General features: G+C 49.1%; 1 protein-coding gene across 3 annotated transcripts; it reads right to left on the bottom strand.

The window, feature by feature from the left end:
- Nucleotides 1-1410: 1410 nt before the first annotated feature.
- Nucleotides 1411-17782, bottom strand: Pprc1 (PPARG related coactivator 1). Of its 3 annotated transcripts, none has more exons than XM_051146689.1 (14): nt 17599-17782; nt 13323-13505; nt 12601-12747; nt 12396-12494; nt 9467-12293; nt 9174-9227; nt 8069-8126; nt 7278-7345; nt 5715-6432; nt 3497-3631; nt 3330-3396; nt 3091-3212; nt 2115-2266; nt 1411-1897 (listed from the first exon to the last, which is right to left on the bottom strand). In XM_051146689.1, exons 1-14 carry the CDS (start codon nt 17749-17751, stop codon nt 1794-1796), a joined length of 4887 nt encoding a protein of 1628 aa, XP_051002646.1. In that variant the 5' UTR covers nt 17752-17782; the 3' UTR covers nt 1411-1793. The 3 variants fall into 3 exon arrangements, with proteins under 3 accessions (XP_051002646.1, XP_051002645.1, XP_051002647.1); XM_051146688.1 differs by having other exon boundaries at nt 7278-7348; nt 9467-12290; nt 12402-12494; XM_051146690.1 differs by lacking the exons at nt 5715-6432; nt 7278-7345 and having other exon boundaries at nt 1412-1897; nt 9467-12290; nt 12402-12494.
- Between the last annotated feature and the right edge of the window lie 6738 nt (nt 17783-24520).

Below are 24520 nucleotides of genomic sequence, written 5' to 3'. Positions count from 1 at the left end.
GATCTGCTTGCCTCTGCCTCCGAAATGCTGGGATTAAAGGCGAGTGCCACCACACCCAGCCCCAGCACACACCTTTAATCCCAGCACTAGAGAGGCAGAGGATCTCTTGAGCTCAAGGCCAGTCTGGGCTAGAGTCACTTTAGGACAGCCAAGGTTACACAGAGAAACCCTGCCTCAAGCAAACAAAAACAAAACAAAGCAAAAACAGGACAATTGACAGGAATCTCTGGTTCACACCTCCACACACAACTCGGAAAAAGAAAAAAGGGCCAGGCAGTGGTATCACATGTCTTTAATCCCAGCACTTCGGAGGCAGAGGCAGGTGGATCTCTGTGAGTTAAAGGCCAGCCTGAAATACAGAGCAAGTTCCAGGACAGCCAAGGCTACACAGAGAAACCCTGTCTTAAAAAAACAAAACAAAAGAAGAAATAAAGGTGTGTGCTGAGGATTAAAGGTTATGCTACCACCACCCTGAGACAGGTTCTTGCAATCTAGCTGTCCTGGAACTGCATAAAAACAAACAAAAAACAAAACAAAACAAAAAGGTGGCTATGTTAGTTCAGTAATACAGCTTTCGCTCCTCATGCCTGAGACCCTGGATTCAAACCCTAGTACTGCAAAAATAAAAAAGAATTTGTCTAACAACATTAAGGACCGGAGTATGACTGTCCAGACAGCACATGAAAATGCAATCCTCCTGTGGGCAGGTGGAGAAAGGAAGATGCCTCTGAGCTCACTGGCCAAGCCAGGCTAGCCTAACTAGTGAGCAAGCTTCAGAACAATCAAGTGGTCAGCCTTCCTGAGGGTAGCACTAAGAAGTGGTACACATCTGTAATTCCAGCACTTGGGAGGAGTTCAAGGCCAGCCTGGTCTACAAACCAAGTCCAGGAGAGCCAGGGCTACACACAGAGAAACCATCTCAAAAAAAAAAAAAAAAAAAAAAAAAAAGAAACCCAAAGTAGTCCTATTGCCTCTGTATACACACATGCCCTCCACACACACATACAATAGGCCTGAGGATAAAGTGCAGTTGGTAGAGTGCTTGCTTGCCTGACACACACAAAGCTCTTGGTTCAATTCCCAGCACCATAGAAAGCAGATGTAGCCTGCAATCCTAGCACCTTCTGGTACACAGTGAGCTAGAGACAATCTAGGTATAAGACTGCTGAAATATAAACAAACAAGGCATGTTTTCCCACCAGGTGTGGTGGTGCGCCCCTTTAATCCCAGCAAGCCAGAGGCAGACGGAACACTGTGAGTTCAAGGCCAGCCTGGTCTATAAAGTGAGTGGAGGACAGCCAAGGATACACAGAGAAACCCTGTCTAGAAAAAGCAAAAAACAAATAAAGTGTGCCCCCCCCACTTTGACCTATTTTACATGAGCAGCCAAGTAAAAGCCAATGTGATTTTACACCTCCCCAGTAGAGGGGTCCTGGGACCTCAGTTAAGGTAAGCGCTGCCCTAATGTGTCCACAGATACTAGATACTGTGTGCACTTGACACCAGCACATAGAAAGAAGCACAAAACAAGGAGTTCTAAATTCATGTTTATTAGACAGTCCCCTCAGACCCAGCGTACATAGAAATGCATGTTAACTTATTCAATGCCTGTTATTTAAAAAAAAACAAATACCACCTAAAAATCCAGAGTTAACACATTTTTATTTAACTTTTTTCCATTTCCTTATAAAACAGTCATTTCCACACTAGCAGCTCTCTCCCCTGGAGTGGGGGAGGGGATGAGAAGAGGTTGGGCACCTCTAGAACAAATGGGAGGGGAGGAGCGCCCAGGGTTACCTCCTCAGGTTCTTCTGGGCCTGTTTCAACAATGTATCAAAGTCAAGAGAGTCGAATTTGCTCTTTACAGGGGCAGGGTCGAAGTCTTCCCGGTTGGAGTCTACAGAAACAGAGAGGAGCAAGCATTAAGTCTTTCACTGTACTTCTCAAGCACAGGGAGCCAACCCATGCAAGCATGGATGGAGCAAGCCTGTACCGCTTGTAAAGAGCTGTGGGAGCGCCTCCCCGCTAGGTTCTTCCTGCGTCAGATGCAAGCCGGCTAGCCTTCCTTCCCATCGCCCTCCATCACTCACTTCCCATCGCCCTCCATCACTCACCGAGGTCAGAGTAACTCCTCTTGCAGAACTGCCTGCGGCCCCCGAAGCAGAGGTCAAAGGGCTGCTCGTCCGCCTGCCGCAGCTTGTGGCCACTCTCAATGGCTGCAAATGCCTCTTCAGCATAGCGGTAAGTGACGAAACCATAGTTGTCACTAGTGGGGAGAATGAGCCATTTGGGCAGAGGCCATGGAGTAATTCAGCACCCCAGGATACAGAGGTGCATCTTTTCATTTCCCCTATGGCCAACCCTCTGATTATAAAAACAAAGGTGACCCCACTCAGCCTAGCACAACAGAACACAGGTATAAGAATTTAACAGAGGGGCTGGAGAGATGGCTCTTCCAGAGGTCCTGAGTTCAATTCCCAGCAGGTGTTCATGCAGATAGTGCACTCTTATACATTAAATAAATAAATAAGACCAGGCATGGTGGCGCACACCTTTAATCTTAGCACGTGGGAGGCAGAGGCAGGTGGACAGATGTGAGTTTGAGGCCAGCCTGGGCTACAAACTCAGTGCAGGACAGCTAGGGCTACACAGAGAAATCCTGCCTTGAAAAACCAATAATCTTTTTTTTTCTTTTTTTTGAGTTTTTGAGACAGGGTTTCTCTGTATAGCCTTGGCTGTCCTGGACTCACTCTGTAGACCAGGCTGGCCTTGAACTCACAGCGATCCACCTGTCTCTGCCTCCCAAGTGCTGGGATTAAAGGTGTGCACCACCACACCCAGCTACAGAGAGTTCCAGGACAGCCAAGGCTACACAGATAAACTGTTTCAAAAATAAAAACAAAAAAAGAACTTAACAAAAGAACATCCAAACTATAAGACTTACCCTTGGAATTGGGCTGTGGTGGCGCACACCTTTAATTCCAGCACTTGGGAGGCAGAGGCAGATCTCTGAGCCTGCTCTACAGAATAGGTTCCATACAGCTAGGGCTACAAGAAAGCCTATTTCAACAAACAAAAAAAAAACCTTACCCTTGGACACGAAAATGAATGGTGCACTCCTCAATCTCTCCAAAAACAGAGAACCTCTGTTTCAGCTCTGACCGAGTCATCCGGCCAGGAATCTTCCCAATGAAGACTACCCTTCTTTCTTCCTGTGTGGAGAAAGGATAAACGCGACGCTATGAACCAGAGCTGCGACTCTTGATGATTCTGAGCTCAAGGCACAAGGGGAGGCCCTCCTCACCCCCAGGAACTGCCTTCCTACTCACTATTGCACGTTCCTTCTGCAGCACTCTCTGCCTTTGGTAATGGTCATGTGAACGGTAAGTGCTGTACCTGACAAGAGAGGCACCATCAGCCACAGAACAAGCCAAGACTCAGACATCGAAGGCACCTGCCCTGCTTCCTAGATGCCCTCAAACAAGCTCAAGCTCACCGGTGCCTCCGGTCACTTCTATGAGGGGACAGGGAGGGAGATCGGCTTCTGGAACTGGAGGATGAGGATGAGGAAGAGGAAGAAGAAGAAGAGGATGAACACCTTCTGGAACGTCCAGAGGAACTGCAGCTGGACCTGGAACAAATGCAGAGGGATGACAGGAATGGTGCAGTATGTTCCACAACCTCAGCCAGGCTGACCTGCCTCCATGTCAGGAAGCTCAGGACCAGACAAAGCAGAACAACTTCAGGTTTCCTTTGCAGACAGCAAAGGGGAGACCCTTCACAATATTTTAGATGCATCAAGCAGCACTACAGATTTACATGACCTTTTATTATCCTTTCTTTGAGATGGGGTCTCAGGGTTAGGGTTAGGGTTTTTCGAGACAAGGTTTCTCTGTGTAGCCTTGGCTGTCTGAGCTTGCTTTGTAGACCAGGCTGGCCTCGAACTCACAGCGATCTGCCTGCCTCTGTCAGAATTAAAGGCATGCGGCACCACCGCCTGGCCCAAGCCACACTTGAATATGTACTTCTCCTGCCTCTGCTTTGCCAGGCCTGGGATTCTGCTGCCATGCCCAGCATGCACAGCTCTTTCCCCTGGTATTGAGGATTATACCCAGGCCTTCCACATATGCAACACAGCTCTATAACTACTGAGCTTTAATTACAGCATGTTTTCCACCACGCTATTGAAAACAGGAAATCACTTAACAAATCAGAAACAGAAAGGAAATTCAGGGAGAGCAAGGAGATGGGGGGCTAGCTCACACTACCTTTGGCAACTACTCTATCCGCAGTGCTGGAGTGGGTACCAAAGCCTGAGCTCTACCTATGCTACTGTATCTAAAAGAAATACTGAGCCGGGCGTGGTGGCGCAAGCCTTGATGATTCAGAGGTTAAGAGCACTGGCTGAGTTTAATTCCCAGCAACCACATGGCAGCTCACAACTATCTATAATGAGATCTTCTGGTGTACAGGTGTACATGCAGGCAAACTGTATACATAACAAATAAATAAATCTTTTTAAAAAACTGTCACCAAGATGAGAGCCATTTCTGAAGATAGGCATCAGTGCTGAAACACTTCATTTATTTTTGAGACACTGTTTCATGTATCCCAGACTTTCCCCAAAATCTTTACGTAGCTCAAGTGAATTTAGCTTGTTGTCCTTTGGCCTCCACATCCTCAGTATTGTAGACATGCAATACAAGTCTAGTTTACATGGTGCCGGGACTCAAATCTGGGGCTTCATGCCTGCTACCAGGCACTCAACAGCCCCAGCACAGGAAATCTTTTCCTTTTTCTACATTTATTTGTTTTGTGTGTGTGTGTGTGTGTGTGTGTGTGTGTGTGTGTATACACACTACAGCATGCATAGATGTCAGGACAATTTTCAAGAATTGTTTCTCCAGTGGCATGGTTCGTGCCAAATTCCGAAGCAACCTTCCTGCAAAGGCCATTGACACAGAATCCATCAATGTGTGCTGCTATACCCTTCCTGGATTTAAACTAATGAAAATAATAAATATATAATAATAAAATTATTATTGGAATAATAATAAAAGTGGATTTGTGCTCTTGTTTAAAAAAAAAAAAAAAAAAAAAATTGTTTCTCCCCAGGCGTGGTGGTGCACGCCTTTAATACCAACACTTGGGAGGCAGAGGCAGGTGGAGCACTGAGTTTGAGGACAGCCTGGTCAACAAAGTTAGTCCAGGACAGCAGAGGCTACGCAGAGAAACCCTGCCTCGGACAAACAAACAAACAAACAAAATAATTGTTTCTCATTCCACCATGTGGCCCAGGATCACACTCAGGTCACCCAGCACGCAGTGTTACCTACTTACTGAGCCATTTCACTAGCACTAAGGGTAACCCACTACCCTGTACTGATACCAAGAAAATCCCATGTCTAAGCACTGATGACAGTAACATGAAATAATCACAGCCAAGAGCGAACTCTAACACGTCTACCCAAGGCACATCTCAAGGAAGCAGGAAAACTTCAGGAATATCCCAGACTCCAACACAGGATAATCCCACAGCTTGCCTCAAGAATCCACAAAAAGGAAGACAAAAGCCAAAGACGGAAACCTTCAGCCATAGTGACCAAAAGACCAAAAGGACATGAGTTAAGCCATAACCTTTTCAAAGTAAAGCACCAAAGAGAGTTCATGAGCCTCTGAAGTGGAAAGAATCTTAACAGGCCATCAAAGCTCACCTTCGCCACCTCTTGTGTGGGGGGGAGAGGGACCTGGACCGGGACCGGGATGAGGAAGACACCGATGAGGATGAGGATGCTTCACTGGTCCGGTTGGACCCAGAGCTGACAGACCGGCTGCTGCGGCCACGGCGGCCCTGCCAGGCCCGACTTGGGGGGCTGACTGATCTGCAGGCTTTCCGGTAACAGCGCATTGACCTCTGCTTGCCTGGGGGCTCAGAGGGAGTCCTAGTGCTCATGTCATTCCGGCAGGGTGAGGCCTCAGGAGACAGCAAGGTGGATGGGGCAAGACAGGGCGCTGAAGGATCTGCCTGCTCATTGCTAGTCCTGTGATCAAGTGGCTCCTGGAAAGTAGTTGTGCATGGAAGTAGGGGAACAGCTGGGCCCAATGACAAGACAGGTTTGATGGTGATGTCCTGATGGCGCTTGACATTCCATCGGGAGCCCACCTCTGGAATGACTAGGGCAGGCATCTTTTTGGGGGGTGTCCTGCTTCGGACACAATAGTCATGGTCCCCAGAGCCCACGTGGACTGGACTAGGGCCATGGACCCCTTCTTGGAGGCAGGCTGCAGCTGGATGTCTGGCCTCTGTAACTCCTTCAGGCTTCAGAGTTCCCTCCTGGGCAGTAGATTTAGGAGATTTGGCTTTGGCCAAGAGTGAGACAGCAGCCAGGGGTTTCCATAATTGGTGGGGAGGGGTAGCTGGAGGGGTGAGCCCTGTGGGGGGGAGGGAGGATGGAGATAGCAGGGTGAGATCCAGTTCTATACTCCAGATTCTGTGTATCTAGGCTCGAGAGCCCACTTCTCAGAGTACACTGAACATTGACAACAGCCCAACTGCTCCCACGCTTTAACCACAAGAGATCTGTATCTAAGGTCAGCCACCTGAACCTACCTAGTGACCAGGTTCCATCTAATTTACCCAATCGTTTTATGCTTACCGCCACCCTCCACCTGGCATTACCTAGTGCCTAGGTTCCACGTGCCTAGACTAGTACTATAGATTTCCCACTTCCCTTCTGGATCCATTGCAGTTATCCAGATTCCTGCTAGACAGACCATCCAAAAACCAATGTGAAAATGCTTTTTCAACAATAAACAGACATGATGAAATTCCAGAGCTTAAATCCCCATAAGCTGACCTCTTGTTTAATCACTCGAGCCTTAACTCTGCTTTTCCATCTATTCACTACCCTAATCAGCCTCTCTCCCTGGGTCAAACCAAACCACTCACAGAGCTGCAGAACCTCATAGCTGCTTCTGCTGCTCAGAGTGCTCCGTTTGTCCCCTAAATGCTACCATCTGACTGACAGCAGTGACTGTTGTCGAGCCTTAGCTTAGAGAGACGGCTCCATACAACCCTCCCCTTACTGCCCCCTCACGTCCTACTGAATACATCACCTCGGATAATCCACATGCTTGTTTACACATCTGCCCCTTGACCATGAACACAAAACACGGAGATCAGTTGTCTGTACCCCACTGCCTACACAAACTTGATGTACAGCAGGTACTGCACATGTGCTGTACACACCAAGAGCCAGAGTTCAACCTGAACCCACCTGCCACGTTGGCCAGTTCTGGGGCTTGTAACCGGTCTAGGGGTCTCTTCTCCTGGGGAGTGTCAATGCTGCTGGCAGGGGGGAAAAGGGAAAGCCTGGTTCATTGCCTCAATATCTTATACATCTGCTTTCCTCAAAAAGCCATGAAAGCTGTATGTAGAAAGATAACCTGCATGCCTCCACTGCCCCCATGGTCTTCTAGCACAGAAGGTACTTAGTGATCAAGCTGTCAATTGGGCCTGTTCAATTCTGCCAAACTTCAGGAGGCTGGCTGGCTAGGCCTTCGAGATGACCCTGTGCACCTCCACCCCACCCCCTCCTCCAATCAGGACCCTGGCCTACCAAGCTCAAATCTAACCAAAATCAGGGTCAAAACATGCTTAGCAGATCAGGAATGTGAAAAAGAGGCCTCTCGTTAAAACGCTGGAAAGTAAAGGGGTGCAGGTGCCTATGCCTTCCAAAGAGTTAGGGGAAGCCCCAGCTATTTTCCCCTGTCTTAAGGGACTTCATCATCAGCACTGAACAAGCCTGAAGTCTAATAACAGAAGGGAAGAAATCCCAAAGAATAAGAGGCACCTCCAAGGCATTTGGAATTCCTGACAGCACATACCCTCCCCCACTCATCACCCAAGACAGGGTCTGACGTTCACAGAGAAGGGGACAGGAAACTGGCAGAAACACTAGAGTCGACGAACATCCCTGCCACAAAGGGGTCCAGTTGGAAGTCCTGGAGTGCTGGCCGGCTGCTGACCAACAGCTGTAGGGTAACTCGTTCACATCTCCATACTTACCCTGAGTTTCCTACAGCCAAGCTGTCAGCAGGAGCCGCGAGAGGACACTCCTTTTTGGCTGTAAAGAAACCATATTAGTTAAAAGCCCAACCAGTTGTCCCAAACTGAGGTGGCATAGAAGTGCATCCTGACACCCAGGGAAAGAATGAGCCAGCTTTGCCTACATACCCCCACTGAGCTCCTAGAGTCTCAAGGTCCAACATGGTCTGCCTAACTAATTTCCAAGCCATAAATTGAAACAGGGTCGCTAGTCCAGCAGGCCTGGAACTCACCATTAAAACCAGGCTGGCCTTGAGCTCAGAAATCTACTTCTCAGTGCTGGGCTTAAACACCACACTTGACCTCAGACTTGTCCTGCAACTGAATCCAGGCCCCTGGCGCAGGCTGAGCACAGTTCTCCCGTGAAAGCACATCTCTAAGACGGAGCCTTCCTGCCTCACTGTTTATACTCTACCATGGACTACAAACACTTGCTACCAACTCCAGTGTCACCTGTGCAGGTTCTCTGCCCCAGCTATACCACAGTAACCTCCACAGCACCTAGCACTGGGCCTTGTCAGGAGCAAGTCAGGCTCCTCACTGTCTTCCAAAAGAATTTTCTGTTGATTTATTTTGAGACAGGATTTCTGTGTTGCCCTGGCTGTCCTGGAACTCGCTCTGTAGACCAGGCTGGCCTCAAACTCAAGAGTTCCAGATGCCTCTGCCTCTTTAGTGCTGGGACTAAAGGCCTGCGCCACCACTGCCCTGCTCCAAACGCATCTACCTTGTAGGAATAACCCAATACCTTTCTTTCTGCCTTATACACAACATACAGAGCATGAAACCCGCCTCTCGAAGCTCAGCTTAAGAGCTGCTTCCCTGGAGAGGACGTCCTCAACCCACCCCACCTCCTGGGTCCTCCCCTTATTTACTCACTTAATTACTGAGGCTACACCATCATGGCCCTGGCTTAGACTTCTCTCCCAGGTGACATGCTGTCTCCTCTTCTGGTGGTTGGGGCTGCCCTCTACCCTTTCTTTACCCCAGTTGAAGCCACTCCAAGGCTAAACCCAAAGGATGCATAAACAAAAGCAAGAGTTGAACAAAACTACCTAGGTTTCCTCACCTTCTGATTTCTCAAACTGCTCCAACAGACTAGACAGGTCTGATGCTTCAATTCCTGTGAAGGGAAAGAGCACAGACTAAAGTCGCCCCATCCCCTTTACATGCCTCCCTGCCCACCAAAATGAGTGGACCAAGGGAGCAGCACACAGCAAGGACTCCAATCCGTATCTCAAGACCACTCCAAAGAAATGCAACCAAGCGCAGCCTTGTGCATGTATGTATTCCTTCTGCCCTGTGGGCAAGGCTTCCAGCCAACCCCTATACCCTTCTTGTAAGGACTGCATCGCCACTTACCAATCTCACTGATGAATGCCTGGACCACGTCCTCAGGACCCTGAGTACATGGTGGGGGCAGGAAGGAGAGCTTCCTCAGACGGGCTGGATGGGCCGCAGGCAGCTTTGCCACAGTGCTCTGCCTTGCTATGGGAACAGCCTTGTTAGCCGTCGGCAGGGGCTTCTCTCTTGGTCTGCTCTCCTGGGCCTCAGGCTTTAGCCTCTCTGATGCAGACTCCCCAGTAGCTACACACTCAGCAGACAGACTTGGTGGAGTCTTGATCTGGGGACTTTGTACCAGGGTGGACACTTTGTGTTTCGGTTGGGGAGATACAGGCACTGGCTGGACCTCCGGCTTTGTAGGCTCTATTGGTGGAGCTACGGGGCTGGCTGGCCCAGAACTCAAGGAAGGAGACACTGGCACAGGAAGCACATCTTCAGAAGGCCCAGCTGGATTACTACCGGGCTCCATATTGGATGGGGGAATAACTCTTCCAGTAGAGGCAGAAGACAATGGAGGTGGAGAAATAGTAGACCAGAACGGAGGCTGTTGCAGCCCTGGGCCCCACCCTAGGGGCCCATAGGCACAGCTGGAGCTGTAAGGTGAAACTGGTGCAGGAGGGGGTACCCAAGGCACATTGCAAGTCGGGGGTACAGCATAGGTACCAGGAGTAGCAGACACCATGGGCATCGTTGGTGGTGGGGGCAGACAAGAATAGCCAGATGGGGACACAGAGGGATAACAAGGCCAGGGCGGCACAGGGGTGTAGTGAGTATAGGGTTCAGATGGAATTTGTCTCATTGACACTGGAAGTCCAGCAGGTTGCAAGGGTGGTGGGGGCAGACCGGGGACTCCATGGCCACTTGAAGGAAGAGAAAGCAGAGGAGGTATGCCTGGAGGAAAAGGCAAAGGAGTGGGCACTGTGGGAGGGATGGGCCCAGCAGCAGATACAGACTGCAGGGTGGGAGGGGGTGGTCTAGCTGGAAGTGGCATCTCATGAGATGGCAACTGTTCAGAGTGAGTGGAAACCATAAGTTTGCTTGCAGATGGCTCGGGGCTAGGGGAAGCAGGGCTGGAACCCACAGACACAGAACAAGTCTCTGGCATAACTACAGAGTTTCTCTGTGGAGCTGTCTTCTTGGCTGGTGCTGGCGGAACAAGACAAGGGATATCTGCCAGCCCTTTGGGGGTCTCTGGGAGACTAGGCCACTTGCTGGCTGGGGGCTGAGAATTCCTGTCTTCTGTCTCTGCTTGCCGTTGCTGCCTTCGCTGACGATACTCAGACAGGCTGAGAGGCCGAGGTCTGGCTTCCTGGGTTGTAGAACCTACAGCATCCTTGACTCCAGTAGTGATGTCTTTCAGACGGTCTGAGGACTCCAGGGGCGGGCGGCTCCCCTGAGCTGCTGCTGCTGCACGTCTGGGGTCAGTGGGTCTGGTCTTAACTAGCACAGGATCAACTGGAGCCTGATCATTTGGGACAGGGTCAGCTGGTGCTGTGTTAGCTGGAAGAGCATTAGTTGGAGACAAGTTATCTGAAATGGGAATAGCCACTACAGGTTCAACTCCTGTCCTATCAGTCAGGACTGGGCCAGTTAACACTGGGCCTACTGGTAGAGGACCAACCAGCTCTGCTCTAGCTGAAGCCTGGTCAACAGGTTTAGCATCAGCTACAGCACGGCCCTGAGTGGAGCCAGTTTCAACAGAGTCGAGCGGCATAGCGGCAGCTTGGGCAGAGTGGTTTAACGGCAGCTCGGCCTGGCCTGTCTCCACCAGTGTAGGACCGAGATCTAGATCATCCTCTTCAGTAGGACTGCCATCTAGTCCTGCACTTCTCTCCAAGTCCTCCGACCCAGTCTTCTCCAAGGCAGCAGCCCATGCCCGAGCCCAAGCACGTGGCTTCCCCCTGCTCTGAGGAGCCCCAGTGTTTCTCCGAAGTTCTTCCTGAGGCTGTTTCTGTACGTTGCCTGCCTGAGAGCTCCCCTCCGTGGTCACAGTAGACTGTCCACGAGAAGATGACCTCAGCTTCCTGGTATAGCCTTCCAAAGAGGCTGCTGGCTGCTCCTTGTTCTTTTTCTTCCTGCCCTTTCTGGGAACTCTCTGAGAACCCTGAACTGCACTGGCCAGTGGGTTCTGAGGCTCCTTCGGTGCCAATGACTCTACGATTTCCTTGGGCTCCAATAAACAGGCAGAGGTCAGAGATAACTCTTGATCAGAGCAAGGGGCAACCTCAGGCACAGCAGCTTCTGTCCCGGACTCCACGGTGGGCATGAGTAGCTGTAAGGCAGGACTGGGCCCTCCTGACTCGTCCAGGAGCATAGACTGCGACCCAGAAGGAATCTGCCGCACCACAACTGGGATCTCCAGGTCATCTCCAGCTGTGGCTGCCTGGCCCACAATCTCCAGCACCACACAACCCTCAGGCAGCGTCAAATCTTCGGCCTGTTCCTGAAGCTCACCCTCAAGTGATGCCAAGTGGGTGAGGCTGGGCAAGCAGTATGGATGCATGGCCCGTACTAGTTCACTCAATGAGGAGATGCTCTCATCACCAGATGCTGGCATTGTCACCTTTGCTGCTATTGACCTGTCTTCTTCCTCAGGGCATGCCAGGTGCATGGGGAAGTCCAAGCTGTTCACTGAGTTGTCGAGTTCCCCAGCAGGTATTGGACCACTGAAGCTGGCAACCTCTTCCTCCTCCTCTCCATCACTGCGCTGTTGGGGAGGAGGGGACTGACCCCATCGAGGTCTTGCTCTTGAGAGTCTCCAGCTAGGCAGCTTAGGGGAAGAAGTCTCCAAGAACGGAGGTGGAGACAAGTCCCAAGGAGAATCTGCAAGGGACATCTCAACCTGCAGGAGAGAAGGGCAAACTCAGGAGACTCCTCAAGTGCTTTCCAAACCAACCCTAGCTATCTGTCTTCCCCATCTGCAAGCTCAAGAGGGTCCCCACGTCAGGCTTACCCTACTACTGCCTATGCTGGGCCCCAAAGGGTCGATTGGGGCGATGAGGTCACGTTCTGGGGGTGTCCGAGACAGAGTGAGTAGCTTGTGCAGCTATGAGGAAGAGAGACCCCAAATCAGCCTGTGCAGATCTCTATGACCAGGCTCACAGGTGTGGTTGTAACCTTGGCCCTCTGCTCCTCCCCCATCCCGTACTCACAGAGGAGCTCTCCCGAGGAGAGGCAAGCAGCTCTGAATCGGGAATGCTGTCAAACGGAGACAGGTTCTCAGAATCTGCATTGTCCAAGATCTCCGTCAGAGCGGTGAGCAGCGACATTTCATTCTGGTCCTCCAGAGATAACCTGCTCTGCTCCAGAAAGACAAGAGGCCCCCACAAGATCTCTAATAACCCTTTAAGCCACGAAAAAAACTAAGTGCCAAGAGAACTCATCTCCCAGACTCACTCAACTTAATCTGACAGCAGGAAGGACCTGGATGAGAGCAAGCATGGGCGCCAGTCTCTACTACTGACCAACTTGGGCGCTAACAAGGACCTGTTAGATTGAGTTGGAAGCCTGGGCTTCACACTTGTACATTCAAATGAGGTGGATGATGCTCCAGAAACCGTCTTGCACTAGACTGGAATTAGACTCAAAAGCAGTGACAGAAGCTCCTAGACATGTAACGTAGGTCAGAGACCCTGAAAGGAGGGTAAGCTCTGGACCATAGTCCAAGATGAAGGTATCCTTCATGAGCCATACTCTGACAGTCTGCAGTCTAACTCCACCACCACACAAAACACAGCTTTCAAGGATGTAGGTTGAGCATCCAAGAGGCCAAGGACCTGAGATAACAAAGCCCTATCTAAAACAACTCCAAAGATTCAAGATAGAAGACCCCATGGATCCTCTGTGAAGAACTCCAAGCCCTGCCCCAGCTCACCTCTCCAAGACTCCCAAAATCCTCAATAAGGGATATGAGGGAGGCATCCATGTAGCTCTGCATGGTCTCCAGTAGTGTCTCATCTTGCAGCATCAGCTCCTCCATTTCCAGGTCTTTCTCCCTCAGAGATGGGCCCAGCCGAGGAAGGTTTGCAAAGCTAGAGTCTTCCCCCTCCTCATGGACCTAAGGCAAAAGAAAAGGTAAGTCAGAAAGACCCAAGTCTTCTGGAGGGCAGCTAACTGATAACTCCATTAAAACCAGGTATCTAGCCGGGTGTGGTGGTGCATGCCTTTAATCCCAGCACTAGGGAGGCAGAGACAGGCAGCTCTGCGAGTTCAAGGCCAGCCTAGGCTATACAGAGAAACCCTGTCTTGGAAAAACCAAAAGGAAAAAACAGAAGTCATCTGCTGCTGGGCAGTGGTGACACACACCTTTAATTCCAACACTGGGAAGGCAGAGACAGGCAGATCTCTGAGCTCAAGGCTAGAGTGCTCTACAGAGTGATTCCAGCACAGCCAGGACTAAACAGAGAAACCCTGTTTCAAAATAAATGAACAGATAGACAGACAGACAGACAGATATAAGTAGTAGTGGTCATCATCACTCTCAGTGGAAAAGTACCAGATGGAGGGGCATATCAAAGAAAATGGTCAACCAGGAGACAGGTAAGCTCCAAACATATGACCCACAACGAGCCGCCCCAGGCCTCTGCTTTGTACTGAGCTTCAATCCTCCCTTCTTTCAAGGTCTTGGGCTTCCCTAGCCCATGCTGGTCTCTAACCACAACAGCCCCAACATTCTTCTCAACCTTTTAATTTCCTGACCATCACATCCTGCCTACCCTGTCAATCCCAGAACATAACCCTGGGCCACAGCAATGGCTCAGCTTCTCAGTTCAGTCCTCTGAACTCACAAGGCAGAGCAGACTGATTCCTTTCAGTTGTACTCTGTCCACACACCCAGTGGTACAAAAGGGCCCCTAGCCACCACCACACCCACTGTAATGCCTTAAACTTTTAATGCAAACAAAAGTGGCGATACAAGCTTTTAATCCCAGCACTTGGTTAAGGAATGTGCCAGGCCAGGCAGAACTATATACATATCTTCTATACAACCAATATTCATACTCCCTTTTCTACTTCGGTGCTGGAGACTAAACCCACTCTAAGATGCTATAACTGAGCCCCACCTCTAGGCTCACTGGTGAGCTACAACATGTCAATGGTAGTTTAAAGGAAATCTCTTAAAGAGAAAGCTTGATTCCACAGGCAGAGAGGCCCCGCCTCCCATACTTGTGTAAACTAGCAGTATCTTCAGCTTTGTCATGAAGCAGGACCCGCCCAGACCTGTCAAGTGTCATAGGCAGGGCATGGGCAAGGCCCAAAATGGAACTGGTGAGGCCAGAGCCCCAGCTATGCATATCTGCTCTTGGAAGCATGATGTAAAAGCCTGAGAAGGGAGTCAAACAAACAAACAAACAAACAAACCAAACTGCCTTTGGCACCAAAATGGACTAAATGGAGCACTTGGACTCCTCCAAAAGAAAAAGCAACAGGTATGACCATACCCCTCCACACACCTGGTCCTTTTAAGAGCTGGAGCTGCAGAGCCCAAAGAGAGTAAAGGCAGGCTTAGGGACACTTTAGGGAGTCTAGGCCCAGAGATAAAAGTGAAAAGGCAGCAGGTTTTAAGGACTAACCCCTCCCATCCAGGTCTTCACAATCCTGTAATTACAACTAGAAGCTGAATAGTGCCCGGCTCAGCAAACAGTCACCGGTGAGCAAGTAGCCTGCATCTCTAATTGCCCCACCTCCTCTTTCTACAGCCCAGCCACTAGGCTAGACCGGTCCAGCTCTATAAACCTCCTCTCTACAGGTGCTGGAGGCCAAGACAAGAGACATATGGCTCCCTTTACATGACTTGCCCCATATACTTCACCGTCCCCAGGTAGAATAGATAGCTCCCACAGGGTCAAGATCACCCAAAGGCCAAGTGAGCTCACCACCACCACCACTTTAAACTCCAACAACCACGCCAATTCTGCTCATCCACAATTCAAAGCCCACTTTTTTAGTTTTTCAAAACAGTCTCATGTAGCCCAGGTTGGTCTTGCACTTGCTATATAACCAAAGCTATCCTTAAACTCTCGATTCTCCTATCTCAAAGCCTAGAAACTTTTTTATGTTTCTAGACATTTTAAAATATATAACTAGTTGAGCCAGGAGGAACAAGAGAAAAACAGGTAACTAGTCACGCCTAGGACCATCATAAATCCCTTCAAGAGGCACAGTGGTGCTGTCAGCACTGGGGGGGGGGGGGGGGGGGGGGGCGCAGAGGCAGGCAGAGCTCTGTGAGGCCAGCCTGGTACACAGAGTAAGTTCCATAACAGCCAGTACTATACAGAGAACCAAATAATAAAACAAAATTTTACAATCCCTTCAACAGAATCCTAGCACTGGCCTCCTTGTAATGCCTTCTGTTGTGGCCTTCCAGCCTCTGCTCAGTTTGTCCTACGCCATCCCACCCTTTTGCTAGGCTGGCCTCTCTTCCCAGAAGCCTTTGTTCTTCACACTCTCCTCTCTAATAAAAGTCTTTCACACAGTTCAGTCTTGGAGGTCTCGATTTAAAATGTCTCTCCCAAGTTACATTACTGGTGACTACACAATCCCAAATAGCCTGCACTTTCCTTCTGTCTCATCCACCATTATTAACCGTCTCTCCTCAAGAGACAACAGGAATGGCATTTGCAACACATCTGTACTTAAATATATGACACCTTGGTAAGTACTGGGTTGACTGACCATGTGACTTGTATAAGAGCTGGATCTTGGATCCTACTGTCTCTCCCAGATGGTAAACGTGAACAGCACTGGCCACAAAAGATGTAGAAGGTTGGAGGAAAAGGGTGGTGGATCCCATGAGTCACGCCCCCAAAGTCACTCCCCCCCCCCCCAGTTTTGCTGGACCTACTACTATTACTGGGAAGTCCACCTCCTGCGGGGGGTTGCTGTCAAGGACTCTGCTGAAACTGCATCAAGAACCCAACTAATTCCTTGATCACGTCTCCATCAAGCCAACATTTTTTTTGGAAGCCCAGAACTGAATAGTTGGAGAAAACACTTTAAGGAGAACTAAAAGACACAAGCAGCACGCACACAATTTCAGCACAAAGAATTCTTCCTGGCCGATTAAATGTTCAACTAAGGGTGAATGGTTCTCAAAACACCTCCAATTTTTCATCTCTCCATCAAAAATCGCAGAAAGCCTCACAGACACAACTCAGACAGTTGTCTGTGAATTCAACAGAGCACGCCTTAACTATCTCCTCCCAAAGAAATGGTAGAGAAAAAGTGGGAGGAAAAAAAAATTACACTAGTCCCAGGTAAAAATGACACTTCCATGACCCTTGAATCACATATGAGGGACTGTAGGTAACCATAACGCCAGTGTCTGTGACTCACAACCCACTCCAAGCCGGTCAGACAGAAGCCTCCACGAACTCATGCCTCCACAGCCCTTCAGCCTCTAACCCTCACTTCACGACCTGACTTTATGAGAACATCTGGAAAAGTCCACCATCTGCCGACCGACAGAAGGCGTTGTTAGGCGCGTTCAAGAGCGAAAAACTACTAAGGCTCTGGGCAAAGTTCTCTTCAGCAGCCCCTACCTACCTCCAGGCCGGAGGTCCCCAGCACAAGCCAGAGATGGCGGGAGCAGCTGGGACACACCCAGTTCCCGGCAGTGCGGCTCCAGCGCGGATACTAGATGCCCGACAGCCTGGGACAGGAGCCACGTGGACATCCCTTCCCCGCCCCCACGTGGACCCGCGCCCCGCGCTCCCCCCGCCCCCGCCGGCAAGCCCTACCCACGTGGGCGCTCGGGCCGCCTAGGGGGAGGGGGAGACAGACAAGTTCTCCCGGGAAATCGTCCCCCCACGTGCTCCGAAAAAGGAACTACGGCGCCAAGCTGGAGGAAATCTCTTCGGCATTCTTAGAAAGAAGTCTTAGCCTTCAACTCCAACCCCGAGTCCCTGACGCCCCAGCTAGGGCCACGTTTCCGACGCCGGACACTGTGCCCCCGGCGTTCTCAGGAATCGCCGCAGGGTTCCTCCCTCTGCTGGCGTACCCCCAAACCAACAACTTAGGTCCTCTCAGCCCTACCCAGCTCCCGCAGCATCGGCACGCAAGCGCTTCCTCCCTTTCCCGTGGCGTCCACGTGTCACCGCCCGGCACACGCCGCTTTGCAGCCAGCCGCGGGCCGCCGGCCACCCTCTCACCTGGTCCGCGGCACTGTCGGCGCCCACGGTCCCATGCGGCGCTTGGCTCCGACTCGCCCAACCGCCGCCGCGAACTCCACCGCCAGGGTCAGGACCCGGGCCCCCGGTCGGAGGCGGCGCGGCTCGGTCTCTCCGTCCCCGGCGCGCCGCCATCTTGGCCCCTGAACACCCAGAGCTGCTCTGATCGCCGGCGCCGCCTCGCCCAGTCGATTGTAGGCAGAGAACTACATTTCCCGAAGGACACTGCAAGACTACGAATCCCAGAAGGCCATGCAGCGAGTCACTTTTGCACCCTGGAAGAGGACGAGGACCCTGACCTCCCTCGAGGGATTCTGGGACTAGTAGTCTCTGAAGGAAGACTAGCTGATAGGGGCTGTGGACGAATTGTAGGGCTCAGTTTTGTGGTACTGTCGGAGACCACGTTACTGAGTATGCAGTAGTAAGGAAGAGAGTCACCATTTGCGTATCACGTTATTTTTGTCAGTTTGTCCAAATGTTAGACCCTTTTCTTTGTTTGACGTTCTACCTGCTGCATTTTCCTTTCACCTTGCTTCAAGTCGGCCGCTGTTTTGAAACAGCACCCCCAAGTGGACACTTGCAGTCTAAACACTAACCCTTACCTAATCTCATACTGCGGCACTAGTGCAATTTTTTCTCTTAAAATACCGCATTTCCCACTCTTTCTCTACAATTACACAAAAACCTACGTTGGTCTCTCTACCAAGCTTCATTCCTACTGCTCCAGAAATCCTTGTCATCCTCCAAAGACATGTGTTCTTTTTGCCTTTGTTCCTCTGCAAGGAATTCTAACCTCAAAATACAAACCTTATCTTCCGCCAGCCACGATCCTTTTCTGTTTTTACATGTCATTTCTATCTTTACTGTTCATTCATTAGTCATATTTTCCTGTTTTTAAAAATATATAAATAAAATAAAATAAAAATATTATGACAAAACCTGAGGTCATTTGAGGGGGCTGGAGAGAATGCTCGGGAATTAAGGACCTGCTGCTGCTCTTCCAGAAGAGCTAGCATCCTTGTCAGGGAGCCCACAAACACCGAGAACTTGAGCTCCAGGGAATCTGATGCCCTCTTTAGACCAGAGTTGGGGGGGGGGGTCACTTGCATGCACACAGCATATACACACACTTGATTTTAGGGGTTTTGTTTGTTTGTTTTTGGATGGGGGTTGTTTTGTTTTTGTTTTTTGAGACAGGGTTTTTCTATGTAAAAGCCCTCGCTGTTCTTGACTGATTTGTAGACCACGCTTATCTCTAACTCACAGAGATCCACCTGCCTCTGCCTCCCTGAGTACTGGGATTAAAGGTGTGCACCACCACACCCAGATGCCTTAAACTATTATCATTCTTTTTTGTTTTGTTTTTTCATAACTGGGCTTCTCTGTATGTCCCTGGCTGTCCTTGAACTCACTCTGCAGACCAGGATGACCCTGAACTCACAGAGATTCACCTGCTTCTGCCTCCTGAGTGCTGAGATTAAAGGCATGCACCACCACACCAGGCTCTTTTTTTCTTTCTTTCTTTCTTTTTTCTTTTTTTTTTGGTTTTTCGAGACAGGGTTTCTCTGTGTAGCCTTGGCTGTTCTGGACTCACTTTGTGGACCAGGCTGGCCTCGAACTCACAGAGATCCGCCTGCCTCTGCCTCCCCAGTGCTAGGATTAAAGGCATGTGCCACCACCTGGCCACACTGGGCTCTTTCCTTTTTCTCTTTAATCTTTTTTCCCTCCTTTCTTTCTTTGTCTCTTCTACATGTCTCTATTTAAATCTGTATTAAAGAACATTCTTAGCCAGCTAGTGCATGTCTGTAACCCCAGAATCAGGAGAGTAAGGCAGGAGGGCTGCCATGAACTTCATCTTGAATTCAAGTCCCAGGATGTCCTGTGCTGCAGTGAGACAGTGTCTTACGAAATAAAACAATACAAACTCCAGCTTTGCTCCACTAGAAAAAAGTAAAGTTTAACTGAGTGTGGTGGCGCTGATCCTAGCACTTGGGAAGTAGAGACAAGAAAACAGTCCAGGCCAGCCTGAGCTACAAAGCTGTAGGCCAATCAGGCCTACATAGCAGGACTCTGTTATGAGTTTTGCAGGGCTGGAGAAAGGGCTCAGTGGTGAAGAACACTGACTTCTCTTTCAGAGGTCCTGAATTCCCAGCAACCACATGGTGGCTCACAACCATCTATGATGAGATTTGGTGCTGTCTTCTGGTGTGCAAATGTGCATGCAGGCAAAACACTGTATACATTATAAATAAATCTTTTTAAAAAATTGTTCTTGAAGCTGGGCGTGCTGGCTCACGCCTTTAATCTCAGCACTCGGGAGGTAGAGGCAGGCAGATCGCTGTGAGTTCGAGGCCAGCCTGGTCTACAAAGCAAGTCCAGGACAGCCAATATAACACAGAGAAACCCTGTCTCAAAAAAAAAAAATTGTTCTTGAGAAACTAGTAAACATGCTATAAGATGCCACTGTAGGGGGCTGGAGGGATGGCTCAGAGGTTAGGAGCACCATCTACTATTGCAAAGGTCCTGGGTTCAATTCCCAGCAACCACATGGTGGCTCACAACCATCTATAATGAGACCTGGTGCCCTCTTCTGGTGCACAGGTGTACTTGCAGGCAGAACATTGTATACATAATAAATAAATCATTAAAAAAAAAAATTTAAAGCCGGGCAGTGGTGGCACACGCCTTTAATCCCAGCACTTGAGAGACATAGGCAGGTGGATCTCTACAAGTTGGAGGCCAGCCTAAGTGAGTCCAGGACAGTCAAGCCTATACAGAGAAACCCTATCTTGAAAAAAACAAAAACAAACAAACAACAACAACAACAAAAACAAAAGGCTGGGCATGGTGGCACATGCCTTTAATCCCAGCACTTGAGAGGCAGAGGCAGATGGATCGCTGTGAGTTCAAGGCCAGCCTGGTCTACAAAGAGAGTTCAAGACAACCATGGCTCTGTGTAACAGAGAAATCTTGCCTTAAAAACAAAACAACAACAAAATGTTGAATGAATGGTTACGGTAAGAGAAACTGAGCCTGGGGTATTTAGGGAATTTAAATTTGCCCAAGGTTGCATAGCTCACAAGCACTTAAGGGCTACACAGAGAAACCTTGTCTTAAAAAAACAAACAAATGGGGCTGGAGAGATGGCTCAGAGGTTGAGAGCACCGACTGCTCTTCCAAAGGTCATGAGTTCAATTCCCAGCAACCACATGGTGGCTCACAACCATCTATAATGAGATCTGGTGTCCTCTTCTGGCTTGTAGGCAGCATACTGTATACATAATAGATGAAGAAATCTTAAACAGGGGGCCGAAGAGATGGCTCAGTGGTTAAGAGCCTCTGCCTGTCAAGTGCTGGGATTAAAGGTATGTGCCACCATGCCCAGCCTTTTTTGTTTTTGTTTGTTTGTTTTTTGATTGTTTGTTTTTTCAAGATAGGGTTTCTCTGTGTAGCCCTGGCTGTCCTGGACTCCCTTGATAGATCAGGCTGGCCTTGAACTCACAGCGATCTGCCTGCGTCTGCTTCTGGAGTGCTGGGATTAAAGGCATGCGCCACCACTGCCCAACCTTCTTTTGGTTTTTCAAAATAGGGTTTTCTCTGTGTAGTCTTGGCTGTCTTGGACTCAACTTTATAGGCCAAACTGCCCTCAAACCCAGGAAGATCTGCCTGCCTCTGCTTCCCAAGTGCTGGGATTAAGGTGTGCGCCACCACACTGGGCTCTTTTTTGTTGTTGTTGTTGTTGTTGTTGGAGATAGGGCTTCTCTGTGTAACTTTGGTTGTCCTGTACTCACTTTGTAGACCAGGCTGGCCTTGAACTCACAGCGATCCACCTGCCTCTGCCTCCCAAGTGCTGGGATTAAAGGCATGCACCACCACGCCTAGCCCTGGCGCTCTCCCTCTCTCTCTCTCTCTCTCTCTCTCTCTCTCTCTCTCTCTCTCTCTGTGTGTGTGTGTGTATGTATTTTATGTATTTGAGTGCTCTATTTACATGTACTCCTGTATGCCAAAAGAGGACCTTAGAGGGTATAGATGGTTGTGAGCCACCATGGGGTTGCTGGGTACTGAACTCAGGGCTTCTTGAAGAGCAGACAGTGTTCTTAACTGCTGAGCTCCCTTTTGTAGACCAGATTGACCTCAAGTTTACAGAGATCTGCCTACGTCTGCCTCCTGAGTGCTAGGCTCAAAGGCATGTGCCACCACACCACATCTAGCAAATATTTATTTATTTATTTTATGTCCATGAGTGCTCGCTCTGTCTGTATGTACGCCTGCACGCCAGAAGAGGGCATCAGATCCCATTATAGACAGTTGTGAGCCACCATGTGGTTGCTAGGAATTGAATTTAGAACCTCTGGAAGAGCAGTCAGTGCTCTTAACCGCTGAGCCATTTCTCCAGGCCCCATTGATATATTTTCAAAATTGTATAATGTGACATGTCAGGCTTGGTGGCACACACCTGTGATCCCAGAGCTCGGGAGAGAGAGGCGGGTGGATCCCTGTAAGGCCAGCCTGGTCTACAAAGTGAGTCCAGGACAGGCAGGGCTATTACACAGAGACGCTGTATCTGGAAAAGCAAAAACAAACTAACTAAAAAACCTAAAACGACAAAAACAAACAATAATGTGTGTGAGTGTTTCGTGTGTAATATGTGTATTTTGAGTATGGTGCTACAAGTGCCATATTTATATGTACAGCAGTCAGTGGACAACTTTTGGGAGTCCTATCTCTCTTTCCACTGTAGATCCAGGTATTGAACTTAAGTCCTCAGGCCTGTATGACAAGCACTTATACCTGCTGAGCCATTTTACCAACCATATAAAATTATTTCTAAGTGGGGCTGGAGAGATGGCTCAGAGGTTAAGCTCTTCCAGAGGTCCTCAGTTCAATTCCCAGGAACCACAGGGTAGCTCACAACCATCTCTAATGTGATCTGATGCCCTCTTCTGGCCTGCAGGTGTACATGCAGGCAGAGCACTGTATATATATATATATATAAAATAATAAATAAATACATCTTTTAAAAATTATTTCTACAGCTGGGCATGGTGGTGCGCGCCTTTAATCCCAGCATTTGGGAGGCAGAGGCAGGCAGATCTCTGTGAGTTCGAGGCCAGCCTGGTCTACAAAGCGAGCCCAGGACAGACAAGGCTATACAGAGAAACCCTGTCTTGAAAAACAAACAAACAAACAGGGGGCTGGCGAGATGGCTCAGAGGTTAAGAGCACCGGCTGTTCTTCCAAAGGTCCTGAGTTCAATTCCCAGTAACCACATGGTGGCTCACAACCATCTATAATGAGATATGGTGCCCTCTTCTAGCCTGCAGGCACAACACTGTATAAATAAATAAATTTTAAAAAAAAAACAGAAAAACAAACAACAACAAGAAAGAGAGAGAGAGAGAGAGAGAGAGAGAGAAAGAAAAAGAAAGAAAGAAACGTTTATTAGCCGAGTGTGGTGGTGCACACCTTTAATACCAGCACTTCGGAGGCAGAAGCAGGCAGATCTCTGCGAGTTTGAGGCCAGACTGGTCTACAAAGCAAGTCCAGGACAACCAAGGCTATACAGAGAGACCTTGTCTCGGAAAAAAAATTATGTCTAAGTAAACATTTGAAGTAATAAGTTTCATTACGACATTTTCAGGCTTTATGACATATTTCAGTGGTAAAGTATTTGTCTAGCATGCTTGAGGCCCTTGTTTAAATCCCCAGTACTGAAAAAAATTTAAATTATGGTGACATTTTCATATATGCTTTAAGCTTTATTCTTATTTTTAAAAAGCTGTTTTGTGTTTATGGCTGTTTTGCCTGCACATATGTCTTTGTACCATGTGTACCGTGTGTTTTCAGTGCCCTTGGAAGCCAGAAGAATGCTACAGATCTCCTGAAATTAGGGTAATGTATCATTGTGAGCTGGCGATGTGGATGCTGACAATTGAGCCTGGTCTTCTACAAGAACAGCCTGTACGAGCCAGGCAGGGGCACAGGCTTTTAATCCTCGTACTGGAGAGGCAGGTGTGTGTCTCTGAGATTGAGGGCAGCTACAGATCAAGTTCCAGGCCAGCCAGGGGTACACAGAGAAACTGTCTCGAAAAAACAAAACAAAAGCTGGGCATGGTGGTACATGCCTTTAATCCCAGCACGCAGGAGGTGAATCAATGTGAGTTCAAGGCCATCCTGATCTACAAAGTAAGTCCAGGACAGCCAAGGCTACACAGAGAAACCCTATATCAAACAAACAAACAAACAAACAAAAACCCCAAAGGGCTGGAGAGATGGCTCAGAGATTAAGAGCACTGACTGCTTTTCCAGAGGTCCTGAGTTCGATTTCCAGCAACCACATGGTGGCTCACAACCATCTATAGTGTGATCTGATGCCATCTGCTGGCCTGCAGGTATACATGTAGGCAGAGCACTGTATACATAATAATAAATAATGCTTTTAAAAAATAAACGAAAACAGGTTGGAGAGATGGCTCAGAGGTTAAGAGCACTGACTGCTCTTCCAGAGGACCTGAGTTCAATTCCCAGAACCACGTGGTGGCTCACAACCATCTGTAATGAGATCTGGCGCCCTCTTCTGGCGAGCAGGCCATGGAGGCCGAATACTGTATACATAATAAATGGGTCTTACACAAACAAAAATACCCAGCCCGTGCTTTTAACTACTAAGCCATCTCTCCAGCCTTATACTTTATTTTGTCCTCCTTCCATCCTTCTCCCCCATACCTTTTCTTGCTGACTTTCCCCATCCTTCTCTGTTTTTTTTGTCTTTTTTTTTTTTTTTTTTTTTTTTTTTTTAGTTTTTCGAGACAGGGTTTCTCTGTGTAGCCTTGGCTGTCCTGGACTCCCTTTGTAGACCAGGGTGGCCTCAAACTCACAGAGATCCGCCTGCCTCTGCCTCCTGA

The sequence above is a fragment of the Acomys russatus genome, chromosome 5 (genome assembly GCF_903995435.1).
Source record: "Acomys russatus chromosome 5, mAcoRus1.1, whole genome shotgun sequence".
NCBI classification, from domain to species: Eukaryota; Metazoa; Chordata; class Mammalia; order Rodentia; family Muridae; genus Acomys; species Acomys russatus.
The sequence above is the reverse complement of the archived record's forward strand: the minus strand, read 5'-3'. Positions and strand labels throughout refer to the sequence as shown.